At 43.8% G+C, this 12905-nt stretch overlaps 2 protein-coding genes across 11 annotated transcripts in view; one reads left to right on the top strand and one right to left on the bottom strand.

The window, feature by feature from the left end:
• Positions 1-12905, top strand: part of APH1B (aph-1 homolog B, gamma-secretase subunit) — a 138683-nt gene that overhangs the window by 49515 nt on the left and 76263 nt on the right. The window contains exon 7 of one of the 6 annotated variants that reach the window (XM_023255248.2): positions 12350-12519. The exons of the other annotated variants lie outside the window; for them this stretch is intronic. The gene's annotated coding sequence lies outside the window, so the exon portion shown is untranslated. Of the gene's footprint in view, positions 1-12349; positions 12520-12905 lie in introns of those variants that run through there. 6 annotated transcript variants of the gene reach the window in all.
• Positions 8140-12905, bottom strand: part of CA12 (carbonic anhydrase 12) — a 51850-nt gene continuing 47084 nt past the window's right edge. For 2 of the 5 annotated variants that reach the window (XM_023255241.2, XM_023255245.2), the window contains 3 exons: positions 12510-12542; positions 11557-11644; positions 8140-10719 (listed from right to left, as the gene is read on the bottom strand). In XM_023255241.2, coding sequence (XP_023111009.2) covers positions 10647-10719; positions 11557-11644; positions 12510-12542 — 194 coding nt within the window. In that variant the 3' untranslated portion in view covers positions 8140-10646. The remainder of the gene's footprint in view (positions 10720-11556; positions 11645-12509; positions 12543-12905) is intronic. The other 3 variants (XM_023255242.2, XM_023255243.2, XM_023255244.2) reach the window with 3 other exon arrangements.

Raw genomic sequence — 12905 nt, 5'->3', positions numbered from 1 at the left:
AATGTTTCCAGCATTACTTAGTGGTACTTCAGAAGGGTCCTGTAGTGGTATTCCAGGTTTATAGTATTGCACTAAACATAATGAAAACTATGTGAGACCTGAGAGAGATCACTTTTTACTGTGATACGCAAAAATACTGGAGAGGTAAATTGGTCATGCAGAGACGATTAGCGTCACACAGCGTTTTAAGCAGATGCTTGCAATACTTGAGTCCACCTCAATAGCAACAGGAGGTGGCTGTGAACTATTACAGTAGTACGTTATGTATTGCAGTTAATTTTATGCAGTTAAGATTTAATGCAGCATTTTTGTGTGTTTACATTTCTCCTGACTAATGGCGCCATGTAAGTAAACTTTAACTTTTTGTGATAGATTTGTGTATTTTTCATGGAAAAAAATGATAAAGTAGACCATTATCTACATCTTTTGTATGCCTGACATACCTAACATTTTCTTAATTTTTTTTATATTTCTAGGCTATGCAGTTGTCTAAGTTTTTTTTAATTGTTGCAAGTCTCCAAAATTTTTTCAATAAATTTATGGAAAAAAATCTGCCTGTAAGTGGACCAGCACAGTTCAAACTTGTGCTGTTCACGGGTCAACTGTGGTTTCATAATCTTAAGGCAGATAGAGTATTTCTCAGCACTTTACTATAAATCACAAAGGGGAAAAAATGGATGGATTTAACTGCATAAAATTTAAAACAGCAAAAGATACCCTAAAGAAGAAGACTGGGAGAAATATCTTTGGCATATATTACAAAGAATTGCCACCTATAATATATAAGAAGCTTCTATAAATAAAAAGATGACTGATTTAGTGAAGTGATCAAAGGAGGTCAACAGATAATTCACAGTATGTAAATGTAATAGCCAACAAACATAAGATAAAATGCTAAACTATTAATAATAAAAAAAAACACAATTTTTAGATTTATCAGATTGTCAAAGGTGAAAAAGATTGATAATATCAAGGGTGGTTGAACATATGGTGGAAACAGCATGTTGTGAGATAGCAAATTAGTACAACCTTTTGGGTGGTAATTTAGCAAAATTTATTGTATCTATAAAATGTTGAGATATGCATATGTTGCGCCAGCAGTTCCTTTTCTGGGAATTTATCCTATTAAAATATATCCAAGTGCAAAAGGATCTTGCATTAGTACTAAAAGGTAAGGAATTTGCAATGTCTGTCAGTATAGCTTTGCCTCAAGGAGCAGAATACTTTATAGCCATTAAAAAGAATGAGGATGTTCTTTGTTTTATTAGGAAACAAAAGCAAGGTATAGACCATTCTTCCATTCAGCACATATTTCTTTTTTTTTTTTTTTAATTTTTTTTTCAACATTTATTTATTTTTGGGACAGAGAGAGACAGAGCATGAACGGGGGAGGGGCAGAGAGAGAGGGAGACACAGAATCGGAAACAGGCTCCAGGCTCTGAGCCATCAGCCCAGAGCCTGACGCGGGGCTCGAACTCACGGACCGCGAGATCGTGACCTGGCTGAAGTCGGACGCTTAACCAACTGCGCCACCCAGGCGCCCCAGCACATATTTCTTAGGCTAGGCATTGTGCTAGATACTGAGAATACAAGAGTGAAAGTAGACAGGTATGATCCTAGCCCTTGGAAAGCATGCAATATGTATCCTTTTAGTCCATTTTATTAAAAATTTAAAATAAATATTAAAATATGCACACGCTTACATAAAAGCCAGAAAGATAAAACTAAATTACTAGCAATTTTTATTTTAGGAGTTAGGATTATGGGGGACTTTTGGTTTTATACATATATTATTTGTATTTTTTAATTAGCATATATTGTTTGTGTAATCAGACAAAATGATAAGCCCTTTCATGATTTTTGTTGTCCTTATTAGAAAGTGGGTATCATTCGAGGCCTTTCACCATCTGATCCCAACCACTTTTTCCCTATCTTTGTTTCTCAGATGTTCTCAAACACATCCCTGAGAGCTCTTATTATCCACTGTGGACTTTCACACCTCCACCTTTTTGCTTTTGTTTTCAGTTTCAACCAGAAAGCATCCTATTCCTCCTTCAAGGTCCTCAAATTTTACCCTTTGTGAAGTCCTTCCTGGTTAGACTCAAAACAAATGGCTTTCTCCACTGTTATCCTTCAGCACGTATTTTCTTAAATTAAGGAATAATTTACATATGATAAAATGCACAGATTTGGAGTATACAATTGGATGAGTTTTGACAAACGGATACACCTATTTGGTGAACACCACATCTGTCAAGATATAGAACATTGCCTTTCCCCAGGTGGTTTCCTCATGCTCCTTTCTAGTCTATTCACCCCACCTTCCACAGAGGTAATTGCCAGTTACAACTTCTATCGCCATAGATTAGTTTCACTTGTTTTGAACTTCATATAAATGGAATAACACTAAATGTACTCTTTTGTGTCTGACTTCTTTCATCCAACATAATTTTCTGAAACTGACCCATGTTTTTGTGTATATCAGTAATTTACAACTTTTTGCTAAATACCATTCCATCTTTTGGATATACAGTTTGTTTATCCATTCTTCTGTGGATAGGTACATAGTATTCTTTTCATATTACTCTTCTATATATTATGTTTAGCGTTTTCTGCTTGCTTCCCCAAAAGAGACTGTGATACCAATTGTCACTGAATATAGGAACTCTATCTAAATCATGTTTGAATCTCCATCACTTAATCTATGCTTAGCAGACAGTAGTTATTCATTAAATTTTTGCTTTTGAATAAGGAGGTGTGAGAAAGGAAGGCAGTTGGAAATTACTTTGAATGATAGAGGAGAGATCAAGGAAAATGCTGTTCTGACAAAATGTGTGAGGTTTTCCACACCAAGCAATTCTCCAGTTCTCAGTGGACACTGTGTAGATGTTCTATAATTTAACTCATTTCTAACTAACTCCCCAGACCCACAGGTTAAAGGCTCAATCCCACAAGACTGCCCCCACTTCAAACACCAGTTTGTCTGACACCAGTTTGTCCCAGATTGTCACTTGTACTTCTGACCAGGTATAAGTTGTAAGTTTCCATGGCTCCCTTCTCAGGTCTGATAATTTGCTGGAACAGCTCACAAAACTCAGGGAAACATTTACTTATATTGACTGCCTTATTATAAAGGATATTACAAAGAATACAGATGAACAGCAGATAGAGAGGTACATAGGTCAAGGTATGGGGAAGGGGCACAGAGCTTCCGTGTCCTCACTGGGTGTACCACCTTCCCAGCACCTCCAGGTATTGGAAGCTCTCTGCACCCCGTGGTTTAGAGTTTCTGTGGAGGTCCCATTATATAGGTATGATTGATTAAGTCATTGGCTATTGGTGATTGAACTCAATTCCCAGTACTCCCCTGGAGGTCAGAGGATAGGGCTGAAAGTTACAACCTTCTAATCACATGGCTGGTTCCTCCGGCAACCAGCGTCCCATCCTCCAAGCATCACCTCTTTAGCATAAATTTAGGTATGGCTTAAAGGGACTTATTATGAATAACATTTGGGATCTCTGTACCAGGAACTGGGAACAAAGACCAAACATGTATTTATTATTATATTACAGTATCACAGGAGATTAATCCAGATTTCACCCAGTGGCTAAGAGAAGGTGATAAGCTCCAAAGCATGCTTGTCCAACTCCATGAAAGATTGTACGTTATTTAGGAAAACTTTTTTAAAAATTTTTTTAAATGTTTATTTTTGAGAGAGTGACAGAGCGTAAGCAGGGGAGGGCAGAGAAAGAGAGGGAGACAGAGAAGCCAAAGCAGGCTCAAGGCTCTGCACTGTCAGCACAGAGCCGGACACGGGGCTCAAAACCAGGAACCATGAGATCACGACCTGAGCCAAAGTTGGACACTTAACCGACTGAGCCACCCAGGTGTCCCAGGAAAACTTTTCAAATGGTTATGTGTTGGGTGGCTGGGAAGGAAGGAAACTAAGGTGCATGAGAACTATTGTTGGATGTCTAGGTATCTCGGGAAACTAGTTTCAGCAGACGAATGAACTGGTTATATTACCTGTCTCACCAGGAGAGTCTTTGCTTCTTGTAGAGAAGGTAGTAGACCCTGTCATCACTGACAACAAAGTTCCTATAGAGGTCTGCATCTGTCCTTGAACCTGTAGCCCTGTGTTTGTTGTCTTCATTGCAGGTAATTAAAAGTTAATATTTGATACTAGTGAACTCAAGCAGAAACAATGACTTTGACTTCCAGTATCAAGAGGTCATAGCTGGTCATGTGAATAGAGAGCACACTTCTTCCTGGGCTCCCACCCACAGGGTGGGTCCCAGGGAAGGTGCCAGTCCTGGGCAGGCTTCTTCTAGATGGACCAGGAGGATAAGCTCTCAATGGAAACTCCAGGACAGGGCAGGGTGTCATTTGGCTGTGTGTGGGCGCACATTTAAAGTGTAAAATTTGACCATTCTTGACCTATGCGGAGAAACTATCACTGCAAACAGGATAATGAACGTATCCATCACCTCACCAGTTTCTGGTACCCCTTTGTAATCCCTTCATCCCCCACCTTCCGCCCCCACCTCATCCCTAGGCGACAACTGATCTGCTATCACTATAGTTTATTTTGCACTTTTTAGACTTTTATACAAATGGAATTAAAGTGTGTGTGTGTGTGTGTGTGTGTGTGTGTGTGTGTGTGTACACATGTGTGTATTTATTCCTTCTCTCCAGTTCAGCCGTCAGATAAAGTTCAATGAATGCATCCTTGGGACACATTTGGTTTGCAGAAGTAAGAGGTGAGGGTTACATCCCAGGAGCTGTGCTGACTCCTTTTTCGACTTGCAGTTGGCAACCTTTGGACCGACTTTTCCTGAACAGAGGCCAGGGGTTAATAGGACCAAGCAGAGTGGCGGCAGGAGGTGGTTGTTGACTTTCCAGAAATTGTTGGCACAAATGCCTTTATTGCCTTTAGCCTTTGGGGCTTTATGAGGTTGTGGCATGATTGAGATAAGCATAGTACATTCTATTACAAGAAGGTGTTTTCATGTCACTGGAGCTGCGAAGGGCAGACCATACTGTCACTGCAGATCCTAGAGCCGCAGGAGCTGTGTCAGCTTAGCCCAGAGCAAGAGCCCTGGTTTGGTTTCCTACTTACAAGGGCAGTGTTTCCTCTTTTCCCTGGGTTGTGAGATAATGGAGTGAAGGTACGTTCAGTCTAGGATATACAGGTGGGAGACTTACTGAAGCCTCCCTGGTTGACCTGCAGTCATAACAATATGCTGACCTGGTTGCAATGATTTGTTTATGGTGAATAATTCTATTACAAGGCACTGTGGCCCTTATCCCTACCCATTCAATATAAAATGAAAAGGCACAGGTAGAGCATGGGGCCCCTCCTCTCCAGCACTGTCTGGGCCTTATGCCTTCTCTCCCACCCTCTCGTAGTGGAGTCTGAGCCAGATGACCATAGAGGATCATGCACTCCTGCCAGGCTGTGTACAATGTGGACATAGATGGCAATGCCAGAATGTGCGGTGGGCACCTCTGCTTCCCAGCAGGCCTCTCCAGAGGTCTCCTTTCCTCTTGTCTCAAGACTTCTCCCCACACCTGAATGGAAGGCAACTTACAGCCCCTTCCAATATGAGGGGCCAGGCCCAGCTGACAGTTCAGGGAACTCAGGTTTCAGGCATTTGCTGTCTTCAGGCTGGCCAGGACTGGAAGAGTGGAGACAAAGCAGCAATGTTGGGACTCTGAGATCAGGAAGAGGATGTTGTCAGGGAGGTGGGGGGGGGGGGGGGGGAAGAGGGGAGTTAGCACCTGGCACTTGGCCAGGGAAGTGCAGCAAGGTCCCCTGACAGGTTAACCAGGCATCCTTGTGCCTTTAGCTCAAACTCCTGCAAAGTCACCAGAATGCCCTAGATCGAGTTGCTACTGAGCACCTGGACCCCAGGGCCTGGCCAGGGGACATTGCCAGGGTGAGAAGGGCTGAGAGCCCCCATGGAGCTACAAGAAGAGGTGTGAGGGAAAGGAGATCTATGCCTAAGGTCTGCTGCTCTGTTCACCTTGTCCTGATTTTTCTGTCTGCCCTCTTTTCTTCTGTCGTCCATATCCACCCACCTGGATTCCCCCATTTTCTATCTCTCATCCCCCATCCCTTGCCCCTCAAAACTTTGTTCTTAGGTTGATTTTGCATGAAAGTTCTCTAGGTTTAACTCTCACAAAGGGTATGTCCCAGGAGGTGAGCGGTCCATATCTGCACAGTGGTTGTGCTGGCCTCTGGCCATATGTGGCTACTGAGCACTTAGGATGTGTCTAATGAAACTGAGAAAAAACTTGATGTATTTTCCTTTTTTTTTTTTTTTTTAATGTGTATTTTTGAGAGAGAGAAAGAGAACAAGTGGAGGAAGGAGAGAGGGGAACAGAGGATCTGAAGCTGGCTCTGTGCTGACAGCAGAGAGCCTGATGCAGGACTTGAACTCTCAAACCACGAGATGACCTTAGCCAAAGACGCTTAACCAGCTGAGCCACCGAGGTGTCCCTGATTTATTTTACTTTAATCACTTTAAATTTATTATTTTTTTTCAACGTTTATTTATTTTTGGGACAGAGAGAGACAGAGCATGAACGGGGGAGGGGCAGAGAGAGAGGGAGACACAGAATCGGAAACAGGCTCCAGGCTCCGAGCTGTCAGCACAGAGCCCGGCGTGGGGCTCGAACTCCCGGACCGCGAGATCGTGACCTGGCTGCAGTCGGACACTTAACCGACTGCGCCACCCAGGCGCCCCATAATCACTTTAAATTTAAAAGCTGATAATTGATTCAGTTATTTGGAAAATTTTTAAGTGTGTTTGGAGCAACTCCTGGCATATGAATCTGCGTTTTCAACTGTAATTTTGTCAAATCTAAATACAGATCAAATATTTTCAATGAAAGTTCAGCATCTGAATCAAGATGTGCTATAAATGTAAAAATACACACTAGGTTTCAAAGACTTACTACAGGAAAAAAGAATGAAAACACCTCATATCAAAATATTGATTACAAAGTGTAGTGTTTTGGACCCACTTTTTTCCTTTTGGGAGGTGTGGCTACTGCGAATGTTCATGTGTCTTGCATTATGTTGTCTTGTATTCTGTTGGGCTTTGTGCTCCAGAATGTCCATATAGCTGGATTTACAAGAGGAGGTAATGGCCAACCTGAAGAAGGACTTGAGTGTCACCTGGCATCCCATGGCTCTTGCCACCTCACATCCGTGATCATCACCCCTGATGAATCTTGAGTTCAGGGAATGGGGAGAGAGGCTATGGAGAGACGAGGGAGATGATTTCTGTTGCTGGCCCCAGCCTCCCCTCCCCTGTCGCCCCAGCACCAATGGGAATGAGAGTCACAGGCACTCTGTGTATGCCTCGCTTCACCTGTCCTCACCCGAGAAGGATGCTAAAAGGGGCAAACTGAAGAATCCCTGTGTTCTGACCAAGAGACCATCAGAACCTGAAGGGGTTTATAGTGTTTCTCTTCTAAAGCTGGGTCCGCTGTTTTATCACCTACTGAAGCAAAATTACCCTTGGACAGTTCATCTATTTCCATCCTTGGGCAACTAAAGTGAAGACTGGAAGCTTTTCTAAATAACTCAAACAATTTTGTAACCAGTACAAGACTGTCTCTTTTAGCAAACCAGAATATGAAATCTGGAATTAGATAAAAATTATATGGAAGGCGATAGCATGTTTTGAAAAAAAAAATCCAAAATAGGTAGCAGGCAAGCTAAAGCGGCTACCAACCTACTAAGTGCAGTAGCTACTAAGACCCATTCTCTATATTCATGTCACTTTGGTTAGGAATGCCTCCCTCTTTCCGTCCATCTGTTCAAATGTGACGTATTCTTTAAGGCACAGCTCAGATACCCGCTTCTCTCTGAGCGTTTCCCTGATTATTCTAAACTTCCCAGCTGTACTCCCTAAGCAGCTGTGTGATCCTAGGACTTTACTGCACATACCATAGGCCTCCTTCCTCAGTAAAATGATTAAATACATCGGTGTATTTTCCTTTGGAGCCGGGTTCTAAGACCTGGATGCAGGTGACATCATTATGATCAGTTACGTGTCACCATAGACCAGGAACTACAAAGTGCTTTGCCAACAGTAATGCTTAGCCTCACCTCCAAAAAATCAGTCTGATGTGAAAAACATTTTATTTATAATTTCTCATATTTATAGTTTAGGTCTTCATTACAATCATTCTTACAATAAATACAGAAGTGCTAAACGTCATCATCACAGTGGCCCATGATCCATCCATGGCACAGGAATGGAGGGGTGCTGCAGACCCCACTGCTCCCCAGCGGTGCTCAGGAGGACTTCAGAGAGTTTAGCAAAGGGGAGAAGAATCTAAGGTCTGAACTTGAAATAGGATTAATAGTCAATGCAGCAAAATTCTAGAATGTCTATTAAGGAAACAAGTATAAGTTACTGTTTTTACCAGATGGCACTAAAGAAACAGAATACAGAAACTCAGGTTATCCGTTGGTGAAGCAAAGAAGCCAGGGCCTTCCGTGTGTCCCTTTCCAGTCTGTGCCTGGTTTTTGTGATCCCTGCCTGCTGTGCACCCAGCACAGCACCGGGGCCCTCCACCAGGTGCATGGGAGACAGAGGAGCGTCACACACCACAGTCTGGGTTCCTGTAGTGGCCACTGGTGTCAGTGGAAGGAGGGAGAATCTGAAGAAAGGCTTCCCAATTCCAAAGCTGCTGGGTCCCCAGAGGTCCCATAATGATTCACATGGAAGTTGACAGTGTTGATTCTTGGAGCCTTCTGCCTGCCTCCCTAGCGTTGCTTTATCTCAGCCACAGGGCAGGAAAAATGCCAGTTTTCATGGCTCAGTAGATGTCCCTTTCTTTGAGCAGCTGTCATGCCAGGTATGATGATCTCTTTGTTCTCTTACAAAATTTGTTCATAAAAGGTATAGAGAGACATTCCCATGGCTCTGGAGTGGTTTATGTTGGTTTCTGATGGACAACTTTGGGCCAAGGCCAAGAAAGGATCCCCTAAGTCACATTGCTCTGTCATGAGGGCTGTCCCTACTGTCATTTGATCAGCATCAGGCATGCTAATGGCAAGGTTGGGATGCTGCCCCAGGCTCCAAAGCTGTCAGAGTTCTCATCCACACACATCTGAGTGTCCATTAGGTCTTTCATAACTTTGTTTAGCAAACTAGCTACAAAGCCACGGGGCTTGCCATCGCTACAGAAAGTCATGACAGTAGAAAAGGGAAAAGGCTTCTCAGAGTCAGAGAGAGGAGTAGAAGGAAAAAGATGTTATAAAGAAATCTGTGCTTTGATAGGACATTCCATGCTGTCACAATGAGACCAGGAATCAGAAAGCTCTCTGTGAACTGCAAGGTGCTGGCCATGAGAGGTTGGTGCTGGAAGCTCCTTCTCAGTCATGGAACTAACTGATCTCCATGGGGCTCTTACATCTAGGAAAGAGTTAAGTCTTTTCAGAAACTGCAACTTGAGTGGAAGACCATGAAGAATCTTTGTAACATTTCATTATTATTGGTCCCTAAATACCGTGGTGCCCCCACCCTGCACAGATAACTTCCCACTTTCATAGCTCGAAAACAGATTTTAACCAAGCCCCCCCCCCAGATTTTAACTCAATATCCCCCAAGTCAGAGAAGTAAGAAGTCCCCATTCCATCCAGCTAGGCACTAGAGATACCACAGAAGTGGCAGAAATGAAATTTGGGCAAACGAGATGAAGCTCTTCAATCGTTTTGCATCTGCCTGTTTCCTGTAGAGTCAAAAGCAGTTTGGGTCATCTCAGAACTCATGTCTAGGAGAGAGAAAGCAACAACACATTTTCAAGGAATAGCCTAATCTTGTATAAAGTGTGTGGAGTACAAAGCATAACTGCCCCACTGACAGGAGTCTGGGCTTGACCTTAATATTCTGTCCTTCTCACACTTACGGCTTGACAGACAACTTCTGACTCCAAAGTGAGGTTCCTCCAGACCTTAGGTGTCTTCTCATTCTCTCCCTCTCAGGTCCCTTCGCTACATTTGAACCCAAGTACAGGACTTTGGAAATGCCTCTACTGTGTTTCAAAGAATCTCTCTTGTTTTCTTTTGTCTCTGATACCTTGACCCTTCCTGAATCATTCTTCCTTCCAATTGTAAGGTCAGACCAAAGCTTTTGTCATAGCAGGAGGAAATCAGAGGAGAACAACAACCCCTTCCCTGAGGAAAGAAACTGAGTCTCAAAAGCAAATCCTAAGCAGAGAGTGCACATCCAGGTCTGAAAGCTTCGACAGGAAGCAGGATTTCCAGGATCCTTGAAATCACACTCAGGTGAATCCCTGGGTCAGAATGTTTTACAGTCACTAACAGCCCCCAGTGAGTGACCTGGCTTGTGCCCCCAGAATCCAGACAACTTAATGGTCCACACAGCTGAAGCAGACTCAGAGTTTCTGCCTCCTTGGTGAGTTATTCCCATCCATGCATCGCACTGGCCGGTGGCCGTGGCATCAGGATGGCAGGGCACCCACCGAGAAGCGCCCCCATGGGTCTGGAGTGTTTGTGGGTGGAGCGTCAGAGAACCTCAGGTATTTCAAGTGTCTAGGGAGCCACATTGTGTAGTGTCCAAACCAGAGTCCTTCCTTGGACGTGCCTGGGAGTTCTGGGGCCTCAGGCATGAGCTTCGGTCTCCTTCTTGATGGCCGGTTTGTAAATGACTCCTTTGTTGTCACCTTTTTTGCTACTGGAACAGGAAGAACACACATTTAGTCTCAGTTAAAGAGAAGAGACAGGCAGAGAGTAGCCTGACTCAGCTATGAAATAAGATGAATTTCAGGGGTCAGATTCCTTTCTTAGGGACCTTTCCCCAGTTCTGTCACTCTTGGGAGGAATGCCCCCAAATAAAGCATCAACCAAAAAGGAACCTCATCTGAAGAGTCTGTTTAAATGTAGACTTTTTTTGAGCCCAACCATCAGAGACTGATTCAGTCTGGAATGGGGCCCAGGAATCTGCAACTGTTCTCTTTGACCAGCTGACAATACTAGACCTGCATTTTGAAGAAGGTCTCATGACTATCCTGACTTCAAACCTTTGATTGTGTATAACTTTTGTTACAAATGCCAGAAGAAATAGATTTTATAAAAACCAAACATGACAATAAAAACATGAGCAAAGGGCATTAATAGCTAATGTGAGTGATGAATCAAGTTTTCCTTCTTTTTTCTTCTGGGGTTCAGAGAAGAAAAATCAGATTTAGAACGGAGACAGCCTTGCAGCTTGTATTTAGCCAAATGGGGCCTCCCGCGCCCCAGTCGAGAGACTTGTCTCTTGTCTGAGGTGTTAGCTGGTGCAGCAAGGCTGGCAGACACACCTCCAGCTCTGAGCATAAGGATCCTTAAATGACCAGCATCTCCTGCAGAGGATGCGAGGGGCAACTGTGTTCTGGAAACAGCACCCGTAGGATAAGTGTTGGTACAGGTGACAGGGGCCCTTCGTTCTGCAGGCTGCCTTTCCAGACAGATCAATCCTCATGGACAAATAAGCTGCCCACTCTCATTTAGAACCAAAACCAGCTCCTACCTCTTCTTTCTTCTGAAAAGCCAAATGGACACTGCCAGGACAACGCAGATGCCAAGAACGCCAGCCAGGGCCACTGAAAGGATGATGCCTGGTGAAGAGGCAATGAACACAAATTACCTTCCTCCCTTCCCCTGCGTCTCGTCCCATGGCACATGGATGTGAAGTCATGTGACAGCTGTATAATCTGCCACAGAAAGGTGTCATTTCCCTATTTCTGTTCTCAGGTTCTGGTCTTTGGCTCAGCAGAACTGGCTGGAGTACTTAGCGGGGGGCCATTTGCAAACTGTAGTGACTCTTCAAGGGTTCTCAAACTTATACCAGGATCATCTGAAGAGCTTGTTTAAATGTAGACTTTTTTTGAGCCCAACCATCAGAGACTGATTCAGTCTGGAGTGGGGCCCAGGAATCTGCATTTTTACCAAACAAACAGCTCTAGCTGATGCTGATGTAAATGGTTCATGAACCATACTTTGAGAAACCCTGAGCTACAGAATAAGAACTTACTCTGTCTTTGTTTGCTGGATTTAAGGCCCATTGGGATGCCTCTATTGGCTTTTCCCCCAAGCTCCATTGCACAGTCCCAAGCAGTCCAAGACAACCAGGGGTCCATTGCCAAGATCACCTAGCCAGTCACCCAACCTCCACACTGGGCTCAGGCATGTTTTTTTTCAGACAATGGCTTCCCACCATGGCCAGCAGGTCTTGGATAGCTCGTTGAATGTACACATGCTATAGAGTGATTAGGTCTTTCATTAGGGAAGCATTTGATTGGCGGTTCATCTTTGAATCACAGAGTGACCTGAAGGTAAGACCCACATCAAGGAGAGGACCGGGAGCCAGAGCAACAGCACAGAGAAGCAGGGAGATTGGACTGGAAGTATCACAGGCCCAGATCACACCAAGAATCACAGAGATCACCCAGCTGCAGCATGCAAGGCCGGCAGGCCACATACCCAGACTCAGTCCTGTGTAGGTAAGGTCTTGCACTTCAAAGGGGAGAGGAAAAGGTTGAAAATTAACCAAGTCAAACCATGGTGGATTTGACCAGTGTGCTGAACATTTGGTTGGAAGTACAGGGCTTATACAGACTTTCTGAGAGTATTCATTCTTGACTCAGGTGCCTGATGGTATAGAAGGAATTGCCCACCTTGGGAGTTCACACTGTGATCCTCCTTTCCAATTTTTGTCACAGCAGTCTTTTTGCTAGGGCAAGACTTCAGTTTTTAGTACAACATGGCTAGAGTGGAACATAAGGAAGGGTAAGGATCAGAGTCTCCTTGGGCAGGCTATTATCTGCTGCTTGGATACCTATCCCTCTTCATCTGCAAGGAATCTTCCAGGTTCTGGCT

The sequence above is a fragment of the Felis catus genome, chromosome B3, assembly GCF_018350175.1.
Source record: "Felis catus isolate Fca126 chromosome B3, F.catus_Fca126_mat1.0, whole genome shotgun sequence".
Classification (NCBI taxonomy): domain Eukaryota; kingdom Metazoa; phylum Chordata; class Mammalia; order Carnivora; family Felidae; genus Felis; species Felis catus.
The sequence above is the reverse complement of the archived record's forward strand: the minus strand, read 5'-3'. Positions and strand labels throughout refer to the sequence as shown.